Consider the following 26,362-nt stretch of genomic DNA (forward strand, 5'->3'; position numbering starts at 1 on the left):
ACAGGATTTGCAAACTTCTGTTTGGGTTTCTAGGTAGAATTGTTGTTTGGGGGGGAATATTCATTATCCTTGTCGTATTCTGAGGTGTCCTATGTTAATGCTGAAATTTGTTTGTAACTCAGAGGGAAAAGTCCATCTTACAGGAAAGGAAAGAAAATAGTGGGAAACCCTCTGTGCACGCATGGCCTCTGTGCCAGCTGCTTTCAGGAACTCCTGGGTCATCATGTCCAAATCTTTGCTATTTCGGGCAACCACATCACAGAATCTCATTCATAAATTTCTCAAGTACCATTATAAAAATAGTTTGATTTTATTTATTTATGGTTTTGCCTCCATTGCTCTGATATGAACCTCATGCCTCTGATCTGGAGCCTCATCTGTAATGATCATCTTTGAGTGTTTTAAACATTAATGTAGTCATGTGTGCTCCTTATTTGTTCTTCATTGCTCTTTGGCTTCTTGACCACCTGACTGGGAGGGAAAGAGGGTAATGAAGGGGTAGTTTTCTAACTTAAAACACCAAAGTTCTTTTATTGTCTTCTAGAAAGACAAGCTTCTCCCTCCATCACCGCCACCATCCCCCCAGTCATTTTAAATCTGTTTAAATTTGAGTTCATGTTTCTGAAATGGGGGTGATGAGTACTGCAGGCGATATCCCAGAGAAATGCTGCTGTTGCTCTTTCATCTTTATTGGAAGTACCTTGCTTGATACACCCTAAATTGTCTTTTGACTTTTTCTGAGCTATGTCTCACAGAGGGATAGATGTACTGTGATCAACTGACATATAAGGAAGGAGTCCTGAAGTATCCTGCAATGCTTGACAGAGCTACCACATGGTACCTCTGGAGAAGATTATAAACAGTTTGTTTGAGCAGAAACCACGTTCCACTATACTGAGAGCCTTAATGGGCTTGTAAAGGAGTTAGTGTCATAGGAAAGATATTTCTGTGGGTGTTCCTTGAAATCAAGAAGTCCTGTTGCTTTTGGGCACGGGGTGGACAGGCAGTGGGCATGCAGTTTGATCATAAGGTGTTAGCTGCAAGATGTTTTGATGCTGTTTTCTGCTGTTCTGCTCTGAGAGCACCTGTAGTGACCAGTAGTGACCAGAAGTTCTCAACAGAAAGTGTCTCCCAAAAACAAGACGCAGGTGGCTGCGGAAACGGAGGAATGTTGTGTTAGCCTTTTCTTACACCATCAGGAGGGGGCTCGGGCAATCCAGCAACTTGAAGATGATACCTATAGTAAAAACAATTTCAGTGTGATTTACAAGGAAGAAGAGCTTTACAAGGTGGTCCCTTAACTGACACATGAGAGAGGAGCTGGTGTAACAGGTGAGGTTTTCTAGACATTGAACAAGAAAAATCTCAGTGTTTTCTTGGAGGTGAGGGTCATGGGGCAGTAGTATAAAGACTCAGAAGATTCCCAGATAATCACCCTCACCTCTTTCAGTAGAGGGAATCATACATCCTCATTGTGGACAGCAAGTCCAATTTCTGAGAGGAGGTATTTCTTACAGGAGTTTAGGCAAGAGATTAGATTTAGAAAACTGAAGAAATTTTTGGTCAGGTGTGACTTATCACATTGTATGTGGCTGTATTTCACATACTCTGAAAAGTTCGAGAAATTTATTGTCACCGGCACTTGAGCAGAAACAGCCTTGTCCTTGGTACCTACAAAGTCAGGACAAGGCAGGACTGGCAGTAAATGGTAAACCCAATAATTATCCTTCCCCAAACCAGCTCAAGGGCAGAATGGATCTCATGCCAGTGGTGGAGATATTGACACGTTTTAGGATTGCAGAATCTTGGCATTCCAGCTTAAACTGCCAGCCATTGCACCCACAAGGACTGCGACCCATGAGGATGCAACCAGTGTACCTTGCTTGGTTCCTGATGGTGAAGCAACAAGGCTCCGTTCAAAAGGGCAGAGTTTTAAAAGGTCGTTGCTGGGTGGAAATTTTTGTCTGCTGAACTGAATCAATATTTTGCAATTTGTAAATCTTACAAATGTGTGGTATGCCCCACTGATATTGGTGGATTAATGAAGATAAATGACTGTCTGCACAAGAAGATCCCTTTCCCCCCCTCTTTTTCCCCTGAGGCATAGGTTTCCTAAGGCATAGCAGCAGCACAACCAAAGTGACTGCTACTAAGCATTTCCATATTTAAACAGTACTCCAGATTGTTTATTGAAGTGGGTAAGTGATACGCCATCCAAACCTCTGGGAATCGCACCATAAATTTCCCAAATAAATAGGCATAAGGAGAGAAGCCAAACAGGATACAAGTGCTAAAAAGCCCCAGGATTAGCAAGATATGTCCCTTTCTGTCAAACCAGTAAGTAGCTGTTTTACTATGAAAAACAGCATTTCAGATACAGATTTTTCTACTATTGGCTGATTTTGGTGCTCGGCTTCTTAAATCTTGTTTTAAAGGTCACAGGCTGAGTCCCTTCTAAGAGCCTGAGGGCTGATTAGCAAGTGGAAAGATTAGCAGAGAAAGCACTTGATATTTTCTTGTCCAGGGAGATCCCAATAGGGTGCTGTGAGAATTGCTACGCAGGCTGGAGTGGGTACGATGAGTCATTTTTTTCTACTGGAACATCATGTTCAGGGGTGACAGTGTTCTTCTGTAGATATTTTCTCCTGTGAGAACTGGCACTCCAAAAGCTTTGGGCTGGGTCAAGTCATACCTGCATTTATACTTGATCTAATTTTCGGTACCCTTAGAGCATCCAGCCTTCTACAACATACAATTTTGTGATGTACTATTGTGGGACATTAATCAAGAAGACTTTCTGTGTTCTCTGAAGTTTTCTTGAAGCATCTTGTTGGACTGCTTTGTCTGGAGCCGTTATGTGGTGGCATTCACTGTTCTGCCTGTCTTTGGTCATGAGGGCTTTACAGGCAAGAACCAGCCCACAGGTAGGGAAGGAATAAGGAATATAAACTGTTGATCTGAGTTATAAATATTTCCTGAAGGAATATAGTTAGAGACAAAAGTTATCAGGAAAGAAGTCTTAGTTTCATATAAACAAAAATCATGCTCATGTTAAAATTAGGTAAAGAAAATAAATAGACTCAGAAATGTTACATGTGTTGTAACGTTTAAATATTTCTTCATGTAAGTACCTGTAGTTACGGGTAGAGGAGCAGTCACTATCCACTGTTTGGGGGCATTAATATCCTTTATGTATGTATTGGTGGTGTACAACACGCCTGTACTCCACCTTGCTCTCTTCAGCGCTGCTGGGGGAGCTCCTTGGATGGAAGCTGTTCCTCAGGGAGGAGGTCTGACATTGCTTTCCCTAACCAAGTACCCCACCAATTTGCACAAACACACCCCCAGTATATGGTCTCTTACAGGCTGTAAAGCAAGGGAAATAAATGGCACACACATTTTTATCCCAAGCATATCTACTGCTGCTCCTCTATGGCTCCCATATCAGCAAGAAACAAATTTACATCGCTTGGAAAGTTGTCTTGTTTTTCTTGAGCCTTTTATGATGTGAAGGAGGCAAACAGGGCCACGCGTGTGTGTTCAGTTGGGGGCTGGCTGTGGGCAATGCCCTGGTGCCATTGAGCCAGGTGAGGTGTACATCTTTACCAAGCAGCTTGGGGAAGGGTGCCTTGATCTTGAGTTGGGCTGGAGAGTGACAGTGTGAAAATAAAAATTTACATACCTAGGAATTTTTTTCAACCACTGCAACTGGTTCAAGTATTTTAAATATCTTAATGTCTCTCAAATTAATGCATTGGGCAATAGCTGACCCAGCGTTATGATACCTGCCCCACCATAACCACTGTTGCTCTATCATGTCACTTCACAGACTATGTCTGATACAGAGCCAGTCATAATAAAAAATAGCAGCAGCTATGGGTTCCAGACATCCAAAAGGTTAGTAAAGCAAATGGTTCAAGGACGTTACTAGCGAGCTATCTCCATTAGATTTTATATCAGTCAGAATTGCACCACCTTCATTTATATTTACCTAGTTGCTCTCTATTCCTTTAAATACCAGTATTGATGTCATTACTGTGGTCAGGAAGAATTTTTCTTTCTCTTAATTAGCAATAAATTTATTGCAGATTTAAAAGCATTCACTTCAAGGTAATTTCTGAAGAGTTTGAATATTTTAAAAAAATAAAAAATACAGAGACTGTTTATGACACTAGAAACCTAGCTGGCAAAAACGCATCATGTGTTTTGTAAACTGGTTGAACTAACCAACCAACATAGAGTATGTGTTATTAAAAAGTGATAAAGTTTGCAGATAGCAGTTTACAATATGTTTTGAAAAAGTTTGTGGAATAGCAGATATACTAAAGGACAGTATCCAAAGAAATTACTTTCCTAAATATTTTGGTAAAACAAGATTTTATTTTTTTCAAGCAGAGTATTGTTTTTCCTAAATGTTTCAATGCTTGAAGATAAGCAGTATATTAAAGTTTAATTCCATTTTATTCCATTGTTTAGGTTTTTTTCACTGAACTGATAAACATTTACCACCTAAATGAACAGAATATTTTCCTTTTTCAAAAAAAGAATAAAGACAGCAAGTGAAATATTATTCTGCTAACCAAAACAGAAAAGCACAATAAAACCTTGTCTTAAGCTTATAAACTTAATCACACTTTAGAGGAAAATAAATTCCTCTCCTAAATTCTAGGATGAAACCTTGGCTCTCTATAAATAACAAGGTTACAACATCTTCAATGTCTTTCTCAGGAAATATGAAAACAGATAATGTTTTCTCTCTCTCTATCTGCACTGATGTCAAATGCTTGCTCTTGGCAGGACTTGCCATTTCCTTTCTTACCCAGAGTATCTTCAGGCAGACCACCACCAAACACGTGGGTGAGATGCATTTTGGTCTGCTTCATGGTTGTATTTTGCTAAAGTCTCAGAGCTATAGAAATAATTTTTAAAAAATCCTAAAACATTTTTTGGTGGAGTCTTACATTGTACAATCCAGGAGTGACCCATACCATTCACTTGCTTGACCATAATGGAACAGCTACAGTTTGGGAATTAACAGAATATTTGGCTACAAAAGAGACATACTGTTTGAAACTATATCACTTCTAGGTTTTGTTTTGCTGGGTCATATGTTTATGGTGTTCAAAGTTGTTTCCTCAAAGAAGGAGGATTTATGCCTAGCACTAAAGAGAAGAGTATTGAGAATATATCATAGGAAGACTAATGGCCACCTGGTGATGCTTGTAGTTGTGAGTGTCTTTCTGGGTACAATTTCTCAAAGAACAATGAACAAGACAGAAGGGCTCTCCCTTTTGCTCTCTCACACTTTTTGAGATAAAATACTGGACTGTTGTTGCCCTTTGTTACTTCTGGTTTCATTAGTGCATTAGTGTCATATGTTATCATCTTAATAATTAGAAAAATTGACCTTTTCTGGAGGACATGTCTTTGATTTTGCCAAGATGTCCATGTTTTTACACAGGTTGAACACAACGATCTTTCAAAATATGTCTGTCTTAGGATCTCATGATATGAACTCACTGAGTATTTGGCGCGGGGGGGGGGGGGGGGGGGGTTAAGTGCCTGCATGCTGGCTGTGGACATGACTTCCTTCATGCAGGAATATACTTCTTTAAGGGACATAGCTTTGGTATGGATTCTGAGCTCCTTTTGGAAGCGTACTGCTGCAGAAAAAACAAGAGCAAGTGAGGAGTAAAACCTGGAAATCTGGATAGACATTTTGGCCCAGTTACCTTTGGCCACCTGCAGCACCCACAGAGCCCTCCACACTCTGTTTCTTTCCATTTTACAGTTGACAGCAATTTCACGGCAATTTCCTCTCCTTTGGTCTTCAGTAGTAAATGTGGATTGACTGCCTTTATCTGATCCAGGCTTTTTAGTAAAAAAGGGTTTTGTCCCCTGTTGCAAAACCTACAGGGCAGCAGTTTATACTTAGACTGAGTCTTGACTGCTGCTTTAGTATGAAGATGTAGTAGATAGTAAGGAGTGTCAAAAGCTTGTTAAGAAAGAGGCTTGGTGAGCCCAGGCTCAGCACTGCTGTCTTTATTAGCTTCCCTGCCAAGGGCCAAACTACAAAGAATGTCTATCTCTGCTCAAACATTTCAAGTGTGCCTTTCATCTGGGGGTCTCAGAATGCCTTACCAAGGCACCAGCCCCATCCTTCCTCTTGCTGGCACTGAAGAGAAGCTGACTTTGCTGATGGATTATTTTTCTGCTCCAAGAGTTTTGCCACCCAAGATGACACCACCAGGAATCCTAAGCAGGAGTATCTTATTTTCTCATAGCGTGTGTTTCTGCATCCTCTGGCACAGGGCAAGCTAGCTGGCTGGCACATGGCACCTTCCTGGAGCATCAGCCTCTTTGTGGCAGTCAGATCTCAGCTCTTTCTTAAAACAAAGGAGACGACTGCCTGGTTGCATAGTCACTTCTTAGGTCTTCTGCCCCTGGTATGCCTCAATTTATAAGACTGGGGAATGCAGGGAATGGTGTTCTTATGGATAGACAAGAGTTAATAGAGCTTTTCCCCTTCATGGATTTGCATTCACTTGCTCAGGGGGAGAGAGAGAGATTGTTTCAATTGCCAGTGAAACTTAACAGGTAATTGTGATATAGCAGTGCTGCTCCACATCCAAGTTATAACTGCCGGGGTATGAAGAAAACTTGCTAGAACTGAGCTTTTGCTCTGTGTAGGATTTTGGTTTTATTTCCTCAAACAGCACAGAGCTAGAGACTGCCTGGGACCTTGGATGAATATCACCTACCATGACCTCGCTATCAAATCAGCTCCACCTGCTTTGGCACACCCAAAGAACATATATAAGGTAGAGCTCTGCCATACAAAACCCTACCTCACCCAGAGTGACTGGCTCTTTCAGCGCAAGCGTAGAAGAGCTGTGGTTACTGAACATGGTGACTGTAGTCAAAAACATCCTTATCAGGTTAGCAAAACCGAAGACATCCATGCCTAAATCTATGCAGTCTGAATGCCCTCGTGACTTTGATGTGTGGAAATTTAAACATGAGTGGAAAATGTTTTGAGATTAGGGAAACCTCTTGGATCAAGAGCAGCTTTGCCAGTCATTATATGGTATGATCTCAGCCCCAGGTTGCAGTCTGTGACTGTTATTTTTGCAATAAAACTGATAATCTTTGGATCCTCATTTTTGCATGTTTGGTATAAGGACCTATTTGTAATAGCCTGGTAAAGGAAAATATACTTAATATTTTAAATGTATTTAGATATCTTTAAAAGCTGCTGTATACATTGTCCCAACACATACCAATTCTCTCCTCATAATCTCTTTTTTAGAAGTTTTTTCCTTCCATCTGACTGCTCCAATTGGTAAAAACTGCCTTTCCTCAGAACATACAAACAAAAATGATGAGCATCATAACCCTTCAGAACATAACTAACAGGATTCATAGAGCACATATTCAGTGGATCTTCTATATCTGGTCTATCCTCTTCTCACGATACATATAACTCAGGATATGACATTGCAGAGTGCATTCAAGAAAGTCATCAATACACATTTTGGAAGTCAGTAGTAACTTGCGTAAGAAAGAGAATTACAGCCTGTAGTCCTGATGCATCACTAGTCCTGATGCATCACATCAGTGCTTCTGCTCTCATGAAAAGTGATATAAAATGAAAAAAAAAAAAAAGTTGCAAGAATTATTCTGTATGTGTAGCAAAGTAACTGGGAGCAGAATTTCACTCATTTTGTCTATTTTGCTATGAAGTACTATCAGATTACAGAAATACAGAAATAATTTGTAAAACTTCAGTTACAGCTTGCAAAGAACAATCTGCAGTGGACTTGAGCATGGCTTCAATGCTGTTTTTTGTGGAATAGCAACAGGAGCAAATATGAAATATTTTTCCAGTGTCTGGTAGAAGAGTGCTTAATTTAAGTATTTTAGAAATACGTCTGAAAACAGACTTACTTAATAGACCGTTAAATAGTTGTTCGTAGTTGGGGGGAAAAAGTGCAATTTGTCTCAGGGGGAGGTGGGGGAGGCTTTGTGTGTTTTTATAAAATGTGGGATTTTTCCATGGTCTAAATAAATGGGCAGTATGAGTCTTGTTATGATAGAATTTATATTTGCTGGTCCATTATGTGCTGTTGAAAATGCCATTTCAATCAGAATGTTCATTTTACTAGCATTGCGGGTTTTAGGTGATTTTGCTCTTTGTTTTTACATTTCACATTTCACAAGACAAGATTAGATGTGGTCAAACCTAGGGCTACATACTGCAAACAGAGTAAATTAATCTTTAAAAACAAAAATAGAAGGGCAGAAATTGGAATGATGTCACAGTTGTGTGTCCTTCTAACCTTCTTTTAGCATGTTGCTGATAATAATAGATCAATAACTTTAAAGCCATAGACAGCCTTCCAGGAAAGCTGCAGCCCCACTCTAGAGACCCACCATTGATAAGTCAGTACTGAGAAATATAGCTAAACAAGCTGATGTTTCAAATAGTCCTGCCAGGAGCTGAATTTTCTCCACCCATATGACAAGATTTGGTTTTCAAACTCCCAAATTCTGGACACAAAGCCTCTGAATGGGCTCTGCCATTCAGTGTAATACAAAGTACTAACAAAGTAGTCAGCATCAGTTATACGAAGATTGTCCTGCTTTAAAAGTATTTCTGTCCTGTAAAGGAAACTGTCCTTGGAATCCAAGTTTTATTTCACTGTTCGATCTTTTTATTTTTCTAATGGATTGGATCATAGCCTTCTGTTTGCTTCATTAAGATAATAACCTGTACAGACGTAGGCTACAGCCAAGTTTTAAAATAAATGCAAAAGCAAAGGAGATGGGTTCATTCCAGGGTGTCCCACTTAGCATGGTGCTACAGAAGATGAAAGGGGCAGGGAGTCACCTCTCTGCAGGCGGGTGGACAGGAGGTGTCAACATCCCTGGAATCATTAATCTTCCCCGGGGGTAGGTTGGTTGCCTTTCACAGCAGCCCGTTGCCTGCCAGGCCAGTCAATGGTTTAGTGCAACCTCCCGCATCTCCAGAAGTAGTGCAGCTAGAGGCAACATCTGGCTGTTCACAACTGGAGAGGAGAGGGAAAATCGAAATCAAGTGGTCACAGATGTGGATCTAATCAGTGCTTAACTTCTGGACTTTGAAGAGAACAAAAGTTCAGGACGTGTATGAGTGCTCCTTGGAGAGCCCTGCAGTTCCTGACCGGGCTGTTGATCTCAGGCCAGTGCCTCGTAAACAGGTGTCAGCGTCCCAAAAAAGAGCTCCCTTCTTTGCCAACGGTGGGTATCCTCACTGGCGTTCCCGTGGCAGAGCTTTGCGGGCCAGGAGGAATGACCCATAGGTCAGGAATGAGACACGCTGGTGGAGTGGCATACTGAGGCTTCCTTGACATTTGCTTTGCCTTATTTTTTCCTGAGGACGAAGTAGGGATTTCAGGCTCCAAATCTGACAACCTTTTAATATATCAGGAGGAGAAAAAAAAAAAAAGAGGAGGAAGTGATAGGTGAGTCACTTGTGATAATTATTTTTTTTTCTTCTTAGCCCAAGGATTAATCTGTAGCTTTGAATTTGGAAGATATAGGAAGTAAAGAAATGGGTAAGAATGTGCTGAAGAGGATTCTGCTGCTAGGGGGCAATATATAGTAAGCAAAACCACATGAAGGCATTTTCTCTCAGTATCTATCAAAGTTTTTTTTAACAAAAACCCAAATCCAAAAAATATCTGACATATTGCGTACACTAGCATTCCTTCTGCAGAAAGAAAGTAGTATAAACAAAATATGCAACCTATATTCATATGTGTATGGTGGGGTGGGGTTTTTTACATATATATGTGCGTGTGTGTGTGTGTATGTGCATGACTTCCTTAATATGTTTCCTCCCTATCGCAGTAGGGTCATTACCGGTTCTGGGACCTGCGCACAGTACTTTTACTTCTTAATTCATATGAAACAAATGTCTTCAGTTTAAGAAATCTAAACCCCATACACTAGTATTTCAGAAGCTTTTGTGAAGAACTGGTGTTATGGCTCCTTCAAAATGATTCACTCAGGGAACTTACCCTGCATGATTCTTAATTTTTCATTCTGATTTCTATCACAATCTATAGAAGGCAAAAAGATAAGAATGTGGACATTTAAGTCTTAAATCACATGGTCTTGTAACTCTTCTGCTTCTTCCTTGTTGAGAACAACTGGGACAGCTAACCTAGATGTCTTTACGACTTTTTTGTTCTAGGTACTTTGTTAAAACATACTCCCTAAAAAAGAACACAAGGGGAGATAAGAGAGGCCAGCTTCAGCAAAGTTATTGGTTTCAGGTTGAGCAGTGAAATAGGTGTTCATTTGTTTATATGTACTTGTGCTGACTTAATGATGCTCATTTTAGAGCTAGGGCAGGATGTTTCTGTAAATACTGCATTGTGTGAATGCAATTTTCCATTTGTCTTAATGAAAAATTATTTTTTGCTTAAGAATATCCAGTGGTTATACATGATTATGACTATAATATTAATAAGCTAGTTGATTGAATTCGAGGCTAGTGATAGAGAAAATACACCCATTTCTAGAGCAGATTTTCAGTTCTTGTTCATGTGGTCACCAAAGTCCAGTGAAGAAGCATTGTCTGAAAAAAGTAAAGGTTACAGCATAATGTGGCAAATTTCTGTGGTGGAAAATCTATTGTTCGTTAATTAATTAGTGTTAATTTTTGAGGACTTTTACAGCTGCGACTGAAGTTTGAACAAAGGAGCAGATGTTTGCAAGTTTGAGGAGTTTTTTATTAATTTAATCTTGTTTCCCATATTGTTCAAAGTGAGAGACTAATTTGAGATTCAGGGGGAGAAGTAACTGGCGCAAAGGCACAAGACATACACAGACCCTCCTTCCTGTTATAATGCACTTTTCTCTTCTGATCTGTTCATTCATCAGTTTCTGTCCTCATGCTCTCATCTCTCTGGTTCATATAAGTTTATCTACTTCAGATGAATGTAGTGCTCGCTTATTTTGTACTGGGAATGGCACAGAGTTCATTGTACCTGATGCATCTTACAGAGAAATCATTTCAGAACGGCTAAGAGATCTCTAACTTTACTGCATTTCACAAGGTCATTGTAGCTCCATGCTCTGAATTGCAGCTGGTGGCTCAGTGTAATCCATGACATCCCAAGATCTCTGGGAAAACTCCCACAGAGAGCAGAAAGGTAGCTTGAGATCTGACGTAACCATCTGTTTCTATGCCTTCTTTTTCTTGCTCTCCCATGTTAACAAAAAAGGGACAGCTGTTAAGATATGTGTATGGTCACATACCCTATGGAGCTGTTCCTAAACACAAGTACTGCCTAAAAGCCTGTTCTTTTATACCAGTTCTGAAAAATAAAAGGTTATTAACAGCAAATGCAGGAATTACCCGGCAGCGCCAGTGCTAAGGAAGCTAGAAGTTCTATACGTGTCTGATGTTCACCAAATACTTTCTTAAGCCTGGTACACAGAGGGGATTGAAATTGCTTTTCAGCATTCTGCACTCTTACAGAATGGGGATGTTTTGAGACAGGCAAGGATTGCTTTAAAGTATATTATTATATATTGTATACTTGGCAGGGTGTTTTGCAATTCTTAGCAAATATTGGGAAATGACAAAGCAATACATAATAAAGTGTAGAAGAACCATTGGGTGGGTCTGAGTCTATGTTCCAGGAATATTAGGAACTTCCGCTGTCTCGAAATCCATGGGTTTCTGAACAACATCAGCTGTAGGTACAGAGGAGAAAGGTCTGACTGGTTATATGGTTGTGTTGAAATACGTTGAGCACTTCTTCAGGTCCTTGTTGTAGTGTTTTCTGGTTAGTAAATAGAAGAGAGTGGATTAGTCAATGTTAGAAGGCAGCAAAGCTAGCAGTTTTCACAATACTCTCCTTTTGCAGCTCCCAATAAAGAGATTAAGATGTGACTCTAGCCGAACTAGGACGTTAATGTGTTTTGTGCTTTTTGTGCTACATCTACTATCTTGCCATAAATAGTTCTGAACGTGAATTTATTTTGAGATTAAATTATTGTCCTTGTTTAATATGATTAACAAAATATAGAGATTCATGTTTTTAAGTCTTTAAAATACCATAAAATTCCATATAAAAAGATATTTAGTGTTCTGCAACCAAATGCTTTGACCTCTGCCAAATCAGCATAAGTGAACTAGTTATAATCCCTGTGCGTTTGTAATTACCAAAGTGGTTTGAATGCCTTTACTTAGTATTAAATCCTGACATCATCTTTAAGTACAGAAATCAAACTTGTTGTAATGAAGATTGGATCAATAAAGTTCTCACATTTCACATCTTTTCTGGTAGTCATAATAAACCAAAATTGTATGATTCATCGCCTACCTTAAGTATTTGTTCTTTCTGATATTGCCAGGCTACTGATGTGTAAACAGAAATGTAAATATATGCTTGCGGATGGGTGATTGTTCGGGCTTGCACAATAGCACTGAATCATTTGAGCAGGTCTCCTTGCTCTGTACCATGGACTTAACAAATGCTGCTCAGAAGAGCAGCTCCAGAGCACAGGGAACTTGTTTGGATTCAAGGAAGCTTGTGATTTTCTGCTCTAAACATATTCCATCATAACTGTTATTTCTAAACTAGAACTTTTCAGTTTACAGGTCCATTATGAGATATACAAAATATTCAGTTTCATAGTCAGTAAAAGGTGCTTCTAATATCCTCTGTAATCTGCTGAAGTAACTAGGTTTTATTTAGTACATGTGTGAAAGGAGGAAAAAGGAGAGAGGACTTTTTACAGCACTTAAACTATTGTTTCTAGACTGTTGTTTCAGGCATTCTTCCAAATAAAAACACAGGTTGTTTATGCTTATGAAGTTCCAAAAGTTGTTGTATTATTATATGAGTATTTTACAGCTATGGAATAAAAGCTTGAGTACATAGGATTCTGGAGCTGATAACATTTGCATCGTTTCCCATGTGTTTAGGGAGCGTGTGTGTATATGCATGTGTATGTTGGGAAAAGAGATCATACATGCGTAGGGAATTGTTACAAACATCCTAGTTGCTCCCATGAGAGAACTGATTTTTTTGGCTGCATCTCTATATTACCCCATAAAAAGCTTCTTCAACTATTACGAATTGTTATTCAAGTGATTTAATGAGTTTGAGGATTGTGCCCCAAGATTGCAAGTGTGGCATCTTTTCAGAGATAACTATTCGAGAATTTTAAAGAAAAGCCAAGAACAGCAGCACAGATCTGCAGAGATGTGGGCGTTACATGCTGTGCGCATGAAATATGTAAGGATAATTGCTGCCCAGCTTTTATGCAAAGGTGGTGGAGTTAATGAGCGCTGCAGTTGCTAGGAAAGCAGGCAGCTTGTAGAGAGTCGCTTGGGGCAGCAGATTTCCCAGATACAGGAGCTGAAATGAAGATCCACAAACTCCTTGTGTTTGTGTGTTCCAGAGAAGCATATCTGCTAATTCCAGAGAAGCATGAATTTCATATTAATAACATTTATCTCAGTCTGATAAGCTCAAGAAATGTGCCAAGGCTTTGGCCACACCTTCCTCCTCTGCTGTTGCATGTTCTTGTCCATGCTAACTCCTTCATGTCACCATGAAGAACCTGGATTGCAGGTTCATGCAGTGCCCTGCCAATATGAAAGTTGGGTTGGGTTGCTTGGGGCCATGTGTGGTCGAGCTCTGACCATCTCCAGGGATGGATGGAGATTTGCAGCTTTGGTGGGCCCTTTCCCCATTATATGATCACCTTTGTTGTTAAAGAATTAATTTTTTTGAAATGTCTGGTCAAAATTTCCTTTGTTGCGACTTCTGTCTGTAGCCTCCCATACTTTTGCTGTGCACCTGTGAGAAGAATCTGGCTCTGCCATGTCTGTACCTACCTACTCAGTAGGCATTCGAAGGCAGGAACGGGACTTCATCGTTTGCCTTCTCTTTGGGCTGCATAAGCATGGGTCTTCCAGCCTCTCCTTATACTCACGAGACCCCTGATGGTCCTCCACTGGACTTGCTCAAGTTTGTCAATGTCCTTCTTGTGCTGAGGAGCCAAAACTGGGCACAGCACTATAGCTGTGGTCTGACAAGTGTCAAATAGAGGGGAAAATCGCTTCCCTAGACCTGCTGTCTTTGCTTTCTTACTAATGGTGCCCAATATGCAGCTATCCTCCACCACTGAAGATGATCACTCACTTTGAACCTGTTCACCAGCACCCCCAGGTCCTTTTCTGCAGAGCTACTTTCTACCTGGTCCATGCCCAGTTTGGGCTTGTGCTTGAGACTAGTCTGTCCAAGGGCAGGACTTGTTGGGTTTCATGAGGCTGCTCGCAGCCCATTTTTCCAGCCTATTGAGACCCCTCAAAGTGGCAGCCTTACCCTCCAGCTTATCCACCATGCTTCTCAGTTTCATGTCAACTGCAAGCTTGTTTGAGAATGAGATTTTTCCATCTCTTCCTTCTACATCATCCCCAAAGTTCAACCAAACCCAGACAGGTAGCTTGGTGAAGAGGAGTAACCTGCTCCTAGGCTAAGACATAGCTAATTAAAACGCAAAATCTATCCTCACCTCATCAGAAGCTTAGTGGCAGCTCTAGGTAGGAGGGAAGTATTTTTCCTAATGGGCTAATTCTGTACAGTTTCTGCTGCTATCTGCTCCAGTTGATCTAGCTGCAGCAACAGACTGTTGTAATACAGCTGCTATTAGGCTGCTCCTCTGCATGTTTTTGGTGTTTGTTTTTTTGGGAGAGTTAATTTAGTATCCATTCAAGGCTAAATTCTAAAATTCTTGCTTTATCTTCAGTCTTTAGACAAGCAAATCCTGCTCCTGTGTGGTTTAAAAAAAGGGCATAATGCTGCAGTATGTCAAAATGAGTCAAATCTTGGAAAACTTTGCCTTCTATTGCTTGTATAAATGCACATATGCAAACACTAGTTTGCATTTTATCAGTTATTTGGTTGCTCACTTTGTAGTGAAATTTTTACATTAAATCCTTTAGCCCATCTATACACTTATTATTTAAGTGGAAACAGTATGAGTGTCTGGCAGGTTGAGAAGGAGAAAACCTCAGATTTTCAAGACTACCTAAATAAGAATGGTTCAGTAAATCAGATGCAGTACATAGGTACTTGAGGGGAAAACCACTACTTAGGCTTTCAGCATGAAGAAGTGCTTGTTGAAGGAGAAAATGCCTACTGAAAAAGGGAAAACACCATGCCATGTATCGTCACCAGCTAATTCTGGCTATTTTTCTTTTGTTGCCCCCTTTTTTCCTTCTCTTCCCAAGAAATGTAGTCATTCTGTGAGACCATACAGTAAACATCCTGAGACAGCAGTGCAGAAAAGCTAACTGAGCACTGCTCAGGAGAAGGAAGACACCTAGGCAGGGCTGAAGAGGGCTGTGGGAAAGCTGAGAAGGGAGGCACGGAGAAGGGGTGGGAGCCCTGCACAAGGGCTCATTGGCAGAAGGCAGGAACAGGATACGTTTCAGCTTTTGGGTGTCTCTGGGAGGAGCAAGTGTTGGGATTAAAGTGTCTTGATGAAATTGTTCCTTTTCTTTTCAGATGCAGACAGTGAGTTTCATGGGGTGGATTTTTTGCCAGAAGATCTCAACGAGGCTCCAGAGGAGACAGGAATGAGGGTGAACAAGAAATACTCCTGCCTACCTGCTGAGGAGAAGGGGATCCACATTATCAACATCCGAGCTATTGAGGATATAGGATATGACCAGCATGAGAGTACAGTGAGTAAAGGACTTGCCAGATGTGTCATAACTGGCATACTGCACTTTACTCCTTAGCTTATTTCTATTCTTTCCATTCCCAGGATGTTCTGAAATCCTCTCCCTCCCTTTTTCAGAAGTGCTGAGCAGAATTGCCACCAGCCACAGTACATGCTAATTCAGTGGGATTTGTTCTTTGATGTGAAGAAGGGAAGCAAGGGATCCTTGCTTAACCTGTCTCCTAAAAAGGGGTTGGCTATTTTCAGAGTAAGCAATCTGGCAATAAGGCTGTGGCAACCTTTAAATTTCTTTGCCCATATAGAGGAGAACAGAAAAAAATTTCATGCAAAAACTGTTATTAACATAGGTAACGTTAAACTAATAGTCTGTGGCACACAATAGAGATTAGCATTCCATTATGCCTTGGATAAATTATTTGACACCAATTTTAAAGAAAGTTGGTAACATGAATACCCAACAGGATTAGGAGTTGGTTATGTCATAAAAAGGAGTCTATTCAGGTGAAGGAACTGAGATGGAGTGGACAATATAACAGATCTCACTGGGGGAAGGTGTATTCATTGTGCTTGTGCTTAATTAGGATTGAGTGTGGAGCAGTAATTCTGTCAGAGTGTAAACACCCCTTCTGCTGTGGTACAACTGACATGTCTTTTCTGTGTCTGATTTGCAACCGAAGGCACATGAGCCTTACATGGTCTAAGTCAACGCAACTCCCTCTCTATTTCAGTGTAGCAGCACTGCAAGAAAGGAAGTGGCCTATGAGTACCTTTCAGCATTAATACCACATCCTTAAAAGATAACCATTTCTTTCTTTAAAACAGGACCAACAAGCTTCTTTGAGTTTTTCAGCTGCATCCCTTTTGCAGTGGGACATAGCTATTCTCGTTTATTAATAAATTTTTATTGAGGTTTTAGTATCCACAGTGCAGCACCTTCTCCGAAATTATCAGTGAGTCCCCACAAGGGTCAGATTTTCAACAGGAAAGTTCAAAGAAATGTGAAGAAGTTCTCATTTAGTTTCTGCAGTGTGACCTGTCCCCTTCCCACTAGCAGTAGCTCAGAGAAAGAGAGACATGAGGGATTTTCAATGCCCCTTTTCTCCATCCAAGGTGTGCTCCAGGAGACGAGGAGCTGTGGCCAGCAGGTACTGATCTCTCCTGAGCTCCCCAGGCAGTTAGAAACATCTGGTGCACTCACTGCTGTCATCTCCAGACCTGCCATTTCCTTTATTTATTTGTCTCCAGAACAGACGAGCTAATTGCTGTCCCTCGTAAACTCAGTCCAACGAGGGTAGGAAGTGGTTGGGGTCTGAATCTTTTGCCTGTTTTATCTCCCTACACTTGTCTGAATCGACAGATGTTCAGCTCAGTTTTTCAGAAATTGATGTTTAATTAATTAATAAAATCAACACATCTTTAAAAATTAAATGCAATGTTATCTTAAAAGAAATCCCAGTGTTCCTGTATCTTGCTTACAACAACTATTTACTTTGAAGAGGCATTATATCCTGAAAATCCAGTTAGCTACTATTTCTTAATATTTTTTCTATAGAAATTTGCATAACCGAGTTGCTTGCTGCAAGCAGACTGTCAGCTTGCTTTAAAAAAATGTTCTGAATTCACAGGTGCATGCCATTAATCATGAAGCAATCAGAAAGTAGTAGTTATTAAGCATAACTACAATGTAGAAGACCATTAAGAACTAAATAGGAATATCTAGATGGGACACAAACATGAGCAGCCTGTGCCCTGAAGAATGTGTTATTGTCATGGCTAAATATGAGAGATGTGGAGCAGGGGAAAGAGGGAATAGGACAAAGAGTGAACTCCATGGTGGCAGCAAATCTTATATGTTTATGTATTTGGAGCAAAGGGGTTTGGTTAAATGGAAAAGAGAGATGAAATCCAGAAGGAAAAGGAGAGAGAAACAAATAGTAAAGGCAGGCACGGATCAAAGCTGTGAGGGACTGAGATGGAGACCTGCAGCCAAGCCCTGGGCAGACATGGTCAAGTCAGGCTTTGGAAAGCAATGAATGTTCAGTCATCCCCACCTCACCCGATGGCTGCTCCTGGCATCTCAGGCTTCTTGCTGCCTGCCAGTCCTCCTTGCTATGCGCTCATCTGATTACGCTTGTCTAATGACTTCTTCAGTGCGCTTCCTCCTCCCTCCAAACCCAGGAAGATGGGGTTTGCTGCTTGAATTTTTCTCTGAGTAAAAATCTCCCCAAGGCAAAAAGGGAAGAACAGACTCTCCCTTAAAGTCATTGATTTATAGTTACAGCAGCTGGGACCTGCTCTCCTCAAAGTGATGTTCAGAGAAGTATGCAAATTTGTGTAACATTGGCTGGGTTTCAACAAAGTTTTGGCTATATGGGCTGTGATATACTGTACAGTAAGCTCAGAGGTTGCTGTTTTCATCTGATGTTTAAAAATTGGACTATCTTAGAAACAACTCTTTCCAAACAATTTACATGCATGGTTTTGTGTATGAAATAAGCAGAAGGTGTACCCATCCCAAATGGATTTTGACTGATATGATTTGAAACTGATGGCCAGTTGGTATCATTTGGAGCAGAAGACCTTTTCCCTACATGGAGGCTTAACATTCTTCTGTAAAATTAAAAGCCAGAAAATGCTCCTGGTCCCTGAAAAGCCACCCTTGTGATGAGTATTTTTTGTAAAAACAAATGCAAGTAACTAGTGAACTTTTTTTTTTTTTTTAAATGCTCTGTGCATCTCCAAGGGTGGAATTGTGAATTATGCATGAGAAGTGCTATTGAAAGTAGAAATGAGTAATTGTTAGTACTTTTTTATGTTTCTACAGTTGCCTTGTGCAGTTTTCAGATAAATGCTTGGAAATGGAATTGTGATTTAAGTCTTACATTTCTTGCATCTTGCAACACTTACACAGCATTAATTCAAGATGGGGATAAAGCCTTTGCAACCATCAGATTGCAAAGTAACACAGGTTTTGTAAGTGGGGGGAAAAAAGTGATGAACTCAGTAAGCAGTGAACCCACTTCCCTGGCTACGGTCCATCTGCATTTTTTGGCTGCGCTTCATGACCAGCTGGCTCCCTTCAGTCTGTATCTAAGATGATCTCTTTCTCAGATGATACAAACTTGCAATGATAGATAAGAGAAGTGAGAAATGTTTGCACATGATATTAATCTATTTGTCAAAATTGAAACGCAGATGTCTTGGGTGGAAAAGGACAGATGATCTTAGTGGTGATTAACCCCCAATGAGAAAACCAAATCCACCAAGTAGCTGACTTATGAGCTAGTGTGCTGGTAATTAGATTAAATCCCAGTCATTTTAGCTATTTATTTCTGGCCAATAAAATCCCAGCTGGCTATCAGTAAAAGCGCAGGTGTTAACTTGCAAAATTGTTTTGAGTAAGTAACATGGGGGAGCTCCTCCCGTATGTGTGCTCTTTGAAGATGGGTCATTGTGTGCTCCAGGCAAGAAGGAGTCCTTGGTACAAGGATATGATCTATCTGGTGTCTGTGTTGGCGTGTGTACTCATTATTCTTCTTGTCTCTCCTTCTTTCCACACCCCCATTCCCTGCTTCCAGTTATTAAATTCCCTATCGAAAAATCCAGATGCTGACTGCAAATATGGACTCTACTTCAGAGATGGCAAGAGAAAAGTAGACTACATCCTAGTCTATCATTACAAGAAGTCCTCGGCAGGGAGGACACTCACCAGAAGAGTTCATCATAATGATTCAGGTGCCCGAAGTGCCAAGCAGGACCAGCCGCTTCCTGGGAAGGGAGTGCAGCTGGAAATGGGGGAAAGCGAACCTCACGTGGATTACCATGAAGACGACAAGAGGTTTCGCAGGGAGGAGTACGAAGGGAACCTCGTGGAGGCTGGTCTGGAACTGGAACGCGATGAGGATGTAAGGAGCCATTTCAAACGGTTAAAGATAGGGAGGATAACTGGTGGTCTAGTCCTGGAAGATGCTGAGCTGTTCCTGTGAACCTGGCTCTGATCAAGGTTACACAAGCTCAGCTTTTTCAGAGTTTTGTTTCAGTTCTGACAGCACCATCCTCATCCATCAATTTAATTTGCTTCACAGGAATGGCCCATGGTGTTGTTAGTGCCCCAGCGAGGTGAAGTTTCTTACTTTTCTTGGCCAGGACTCATGGCACATCCCCTATTGCAACACAGCTTGTTGATGTGTTGCTGTATCTAGAAGTGAGGCTTAAATTGCTCTCAACACTAATCCCAATTTGGTGGGTTTAAAGTATGCTGCGGTTTGGATCCACTGGTAATTCCAGTTCTGATTAAAAATACCTGATACAGACAGTGACATTTTTATACCTCAGTATAGACTTAGAGAATTAAATTTGTTCAGGAGGTTCTGGTACATGCTCTGGCTTGGGCGCGTGGGTCTGTATTACAGTTTGCTCTTTCCATTCTTAGATATGAACAGTACAGCTTGTAACGCCTTTCACCTGTACCCTGAAAACAGTATATTCTATTAAAAGACCATTAGACTATATAAAAAATGATGTGTGAAGTACTGCCAGTGTGTGATTAGTAGAAATAGCCACAGTCGTATTAATTTCAAGAAAGCTATTACAATTAACTGATCCAACCAATATGCCCAAAATTCCTGTGAGAGAGGGTAAACATTTATGCTGGCCTTATTTACAAGATCTAAAAGTTGAGATTAAATAATTAGACATGTGATCAGAATGTTAAAAAAATAAATCTGCTATCTATTATTCACAAATTACAGGCATGTATATAATGGTGTGTGTATATATATATAAAAAAAAGTATATATTTTACATTGTATAATGCAAAAAAACCCTTTTACTTCTCTGTTCCCCAGGTGAAAATAAAAATTACTTTCCATCCAACTTGCAAGTTGTTGTAGTAAACTAGAAGCCTGCCTGTATCAAGTCATAGATATTAAAATCCTTTGCAAGATGGGAGGTCCCCACCTATGACATATAATATGATTTCAAATGATTCAGAAGGGCTCAGGGTTCAACCCAGGACACCGTAAAAGAGAGAGAACCCTGTCCTTTCAGTGCAAGATACCAGATCAGATCAGGAATGTGTAGAGATGAAAGCAAGCCACAGGGATTTACATCAGCTTCCATATCCAGCCCATCAGTGTAGGGGGAAAAACCTGCAATCATTTGGGCTTGAAAAGCATGCCACAAAGTTGCGTTGGAGGCCTTACTAGTTGAAAAAAAGAGCAAAGGTTTCTTAAACAGATGATGTTTCCTAAGTCACTTAAACTCTCTTTGATGAAGTAAATTCAGAGGTGGTTTGGAAGCCATGGCAGTTATTTATGTCCTCTGAGTAACTGATTTCTAGAAAGCCAGTGTGGGAAATAGCAGTGTGAAAGCTAGTTACTATAATAACTGCCTGAGTTTGTACAGCAACAAGAGTAGAAAGATTTATTAAAGTTTCTCTTCTGTTTGTTGAATGCCTGCTAGTTTGATAATCAATTTGTCCAACAGCTTCAAAATTACTACTCTGTGGGAGTAAATACGGGTGTATGTGGGAATGCCAGAAGCAAACCCCCATGTCCAGCCACCTAGAACAGAGCTCAGAGAACTAGTGGGATCCAAGCATACTGCTAATATTATTGTTAACATTTTTTTTCTTTTGTTTTGTTGAATTCTTCCTACCAATTTTCCTAATTAAAATGCATAGTGTTTTAATGTAGATACTCACATCTGTATCTGAGACTGCTTCTTTCTTACTGCAGTTCTGGTCCTTTGAGATACTGAGCAGCTCTTAAGAGGCAGCAGGGACTCTCAGCTCCATTACTTACAACACGCTTAAGAAATCACACCATTTGGCTGGATGCCTGTGCTTCAGATTTAACCAGCTTAGTCTGTATTTGTGTCCACAGTCATTAGCTTTTACTTCCCAAACGATTTTTATCTGTTTAACCTTGTGGCAATTGTTCTGGAAGACAATAGTGGTTTTGAGTCACATTTTATTGCAGCTCAGCACGAAGAGGTGTTCAGTGATTGTCCTGTTGTTAGAAACTAGCTGTCTCAAACAAATGAGATTTATCATGTTGGCAGTAATAGACTGTTTGTTCCTTAAATACATATGAAACACAAGGGGAAAAATATTTAATTTCCTCTCATCAGGAACCTTTTCTCTTGCTTTTTCTTAAGACTAAAATCCATGGGATTGGATTTGTAAAAATACACGCACCGTGGAATGTATTGTGTCGAGAGGCAGAATTTCTTAAGCTCAAGATGCCCACAAAAAAGGTGAGTCCCGATTTTCCTTTTATCCTCTGAAAGGCATAGTTTAAATATATACTCATCTCTGAGCACCTTACAAATGTTGACTTTTCTTCCCACAAGCATTTTTAAAATAAGTAACTAATCTGTGAAGAAAATGAGAGTCACAAACTTGCTTGGTACAGCAGAAAGAACAACTGGAAGGAGAAATGGAAATCAAGAATTCCGAGCTGCTACTGTTATCTGTATACGATGCAAGCGATTTCATACAATGCCTTATCCTCCTAGCATGCTTTAAAAGAAGAGGTTGCAATTGATGATGAAATTTATATGTGTGTTTTGGAGGGTTTTTTCTCAGCCAAAATGCTAGACTGCTAAAAATGAACATAAGAGTAACAATTTGTGTGCAGTAGTCTCACTGGGTTTAGTGACTCTTCATGTACATCATTAGTCATATTTGCAGGAGCTGGGACTACCACAAAATAAATTACCTTTCAGAATATTTGAAATATCATTAAAGAAATGACAGTATATTTTCATCAATTCTAAATCATCTGTGATAGATGGCTACCTGTTCAGTGAGCATAGCTTAGAGATGGATTAATATTTAAACACATACTAAGTGCATCTCCCAGACTGCAGAGGGAAGTCTATAATGGAGCAAGAGACAGTCTCAAAGCCCAACATCATTTATTACAACACTAAAACCACACTTTTGGTTTGGATTTGATATTAATCCCCATTATTGCCTCACCACTGATTTTAATCAGAAGCACAATTAGGTAAGAAAAGTCTGTTGTGATCCTGTATTTAAAGCTGCTTTGCTACAAAACAAAAGTTAGGGTGTGCATTCTGTGGGGATTTTTTTGTGAAAGAGGCCACCCAAGCCTGCAGGCATTGCCCGGGAGAAGCGATGTGCCTGAGAAGACCCTCAGTCCCCTAAAGCCTTATTTCCAGCCGATCATCTTCCTGAGGTGGGAGCCCTGCCCTGGATCTGCACCTAGTTTTTGTGGCTCAGAGAGGGAAGACTGTAATCCTTTTTTGTGACCTGCTAACACAATTCCTGCATTTAGTGCTACAGAACTGCAATTGACGATTCAAGATATTTTGGTTCCTTTAAATGGAAGAGGGGAAACTCCTGAAACCTGCACAATATTCCCAGGAAATCCCCCTGGCAGAGGAGATCACTTCTGTTGTTTTGCACAGGGGCTCCGTAGCTCCTTCGTTTCTTTGTCCTGTTGCACCAAGAAAATAGTAAATGCCAGAGGAGCTGGTGCTCAGGAGCCAGTGCCAAGTATATCTCTGTTGAACACTCCACTCTGATTATTTGGAATCAAACACGGGCCATATTTTGGCTCAGAGGAATAGCAATAGGCTTTCTCTGCTTTCCTTGGTTTGACTTTCCCATCCATCTATGTCTTTCTGAATGTTTTCAAGAAGGTAAGGTATACTCTTTGATAGTTTACTGTGATGTATTTATTTAATTGATAGTTTATTCCTTACGGTTTGCTCTCACTTATGGATAACCAAAAAGCAATAAAGTTTTGCTGTTTTTCTCTTTGCCCACTCAGATGTATCAGATCAATCAGACCCATGGTCTTCTGAAAAAGATTAATTCTGTAATTCAAAAAATAACAGAGCCCATCCAGCCAAAAGTAGCAGAACACAAACCTCAGACAGTGAAGCGCCTCTCCTACCCCTTCTCCAGAGAGAAGCAGCACTTGTAAGTGAAAGCTTTCTGTAAATGTCTATGTCAACAGGTTCCAGCCTTTCTGATAGCAGCTAAGGCACCAAAAGGTGAAGGAAAATGAACACCAACACTTTGTTAGGGATTACTGTAAAGAGTATTTCCATTTTGCAGTAAATTTACTTTTTTGGTTTTTGGCTCACTGTTGGGGAATGAGGCTCTGTAGAGCCCCTCTGTGAAATCTCTGTGTGTTTTTTAGCTGCTGTTGTGGCATATAATACATATCTATGTAACTATACACATCAACTGTTAGACTGTCAAACAAGGTTTATAATGTGGTTTACAATAGTCTCTTTTCCACGTAAAATAAAATGCTCAGTAAAATTTGTAGCCAGAGATGTGGGTTGATAATTTTCAGAATCATTTCATTCATCTGGTGTGGGCAGCTCCCACATGTACTGCCAACCAGGCCTTGTCTTGGGAAATGTTATGAAGTCAGTGGTAGCTTTGCCATCGATTTCAGATCAGTAAGAATAGCTGTAAACGTGGGTGTAGGAAAAAATCATAAGGTGGGGCCCAGCCAAAGTTTCAACTGCGCTGGATTGCTTTGCTGTTGCTCTTCCTTGGCCAGCATCCCAGAGGAGAAGCTTTGAAGGCTGTGTTTATGTATGTGCCAGCTGGAACAAATAACAGTCCTAGGGCAGGATTTCTTCACTGTACGTACAGGGTTCTTAGTTTTTAATCAAGGGATGCAGAATGCTGATGGAGTTGTGCGTTTTAGTTGGGCCAGTCAACGTTTGACATATTCTTGGACTTGCAGGAAATGTGTTTATATATTTATTGCACGTAGGATGTTCCTACAGTGAAGGAGCCTGGTGGCTCAGAGAAAACCTAAAAGATGTCCTTAGCTTACGCATGGATGTGCCTTACACTGTTTGCAGTGATAGCTCCTTTCAGTGAGACCACCTGTGTCTTTGCTGAATAAGGGAGGCAAGAGTGGCCTCACAGGGTTTAAGGTACCAAAAAATGTAAAGATTATTAGGAGAAATTCAAGGCCAGCAGTGGTCAGGAGTTCAACTTAAATGAGCATCAACAGTCTCTCTTGTGCAGAAAAACCTATAAACATGTAAAATCAGTGAAACGTATAAGTGACCTCTTTAAAACATGAGAGTTGGGATGGATTTTCTTTTTAATGAAGTTTCTACAAGCTAGTCTTTAATGTTAGCTACAAGAGATTCCCAGGAGAAATGAAAATATTGAAGGGGTCAACAAGAGCAGGAAATTACTGGCGCTTTTTTTTTTTTTTTTAACATAATGGGCTTTCTTCTAATCTTTTAACAGGTTTGATTTGTCTGACAGAGATTCCTTCTTTGACAGCAAAACGAGAAGCACTATAGTAAGTACTGTATATAAATAATTTATGGTGGATATTGCCTTAGCCATGGTGTTAATAGCCCCTTTGCCAGCTTTAGTACATTGACTGTTGCAAGTTTGCCTTAACCAAATGCCAGGGATCGCCTGTGACATCAGTTACTGAAATTATAAATAAGGCACTTCCAGCTTTAGCTTATGTAATGAATAGTCTTTGATGCTAACAGGTTGTTGCCTTTTGGAAAATAATTTAGATCTTCTTTCTAGTTCACAGTTAATGTGGGACATACTTTCTTAGTAGACATATCACCAGAAAGGAATAGATTTAGATTGTACCATGGGTTCTGCCATCAACTACCTGCACCCCTGTGGCTCATTTACCTTTTTGTAACTATATGTTGTTCTTTTTGTAAAATGCTGGGAAATCTCTCAAGACAAATTCCAATGAAAGAGCCAGGTATTTACAGGGAATATTATTTATAGTTTGGGGAGGCAATTCTCTAGAATGGTGTTAAAAGGTTTTTATTATTATTATTTATGATTTGTATTTAATGTTAAAGTTTACATGCAGATGCAACAAGGACAGAAAATTGCATCTTGTTCTGATTGTTTATGCATCTGTTCATCTCTATTACACTAGCAAGTGTGATGTACATGTATGCAGCACTGGCCTGAGCTGAGCCATTCCTGCCTACGTGTTGGAGGGTCTCACTACTCCTTCAGTGCTAGCATGGGCCTTTTCCTTTCATAATTAAACTTCTGCAGTTCCCTTACAGAAGTGAAGCCTAATACAGGAATACGATATCAGAAACTGCGTTTGAGTGCTTCCTTGTGACATAAAATAGAGTGGGGGAGAAGATGTAGCCTCCTTTATAGCCACTGAGAGGGAAATTGAAAGGGCAGCTTACATGACATCCAGGGCAGTTGGAAGGGACCATGCCAAGCAGCATTTATTGCAACACTTTTCAAAGTATAACGTGGACTCTTTGCCCTGTTCCACTGCTGCTAATCGGTGTGTTGGAATGTGACTGTGAGCATGCTTTTATCTTATATTTAACATTAGACTTTAGGATGCTAAGTGGTTTCAAAAAGAGCTTATATCATAATTATAGCCGCCTTTTATTGCTACGGTGATAAGGGGTGTAAGATATCTAACTTCCCTTTCCTGCTTTGAAATTCCAGTATGTGGACCCCATGATGTAGTTCCCCTGTAGCCTGAAGTGTGCGGATTTGATGTGAGCGCGGGTTATCAGGGCTAGGTGAGCCTGACCAGGGAAGGCAGATGCAGCAGCACAGAAATGGAAAAGAAAAAAACCA

At 40.3% G+C, this 26,362-nt stretch overlaps 1 protein-coding gene across 3 annotated transcripts in view; it reads left to right on the forward strand.

The window, feature by feature from the left end:
* The window catches only part of ANO1 (anoctamin 1), an 82,163-nt gene that overhangs the window by 18,897 nt on the left and 36,904 nt on the right, over positions 1-26,362 (forward strand). For all 3 annotated transcript variants that reach the window (XM_074884879.1, XM_074884880.1, XM_074884881.1), the window contains exons 2-6: positions 15,579-15,757; positions 19,335-19,661; positions 21,916-22,014; positions 23,559-23,710; positions 25,016-25,070. In XM_074884879.1, the coding sequence (XP_074740980.1) occupies positions 15,579-15,757; positions 19,335-19,661; positions 21,916-22,014; positions 23,559-23,710; positions 25,016-25,070 (812 nt within the window). The remainder of the gene's footprint in view (positions 1-15,578; positions 15,758-19,334; positions 19,662-21,915; positions 22,015-23,558; positions 23,711-25,015; positions 25,071-26,362) is intronic.

This window comes from Strix uralensis, chromosome 15 (assembly GCF_047716275.1).
Source record: "Strix uralensis isolate ZFMK-TIS-50842 chromosome 15, bStrUra1, whole genome shotgun sequence".
Classification (NCBI taxonomy): Eukaryota; Metazoa; Chordata; class Aves; order Strigiformes; family Strigidae; genus Strix; species Strix uralensis.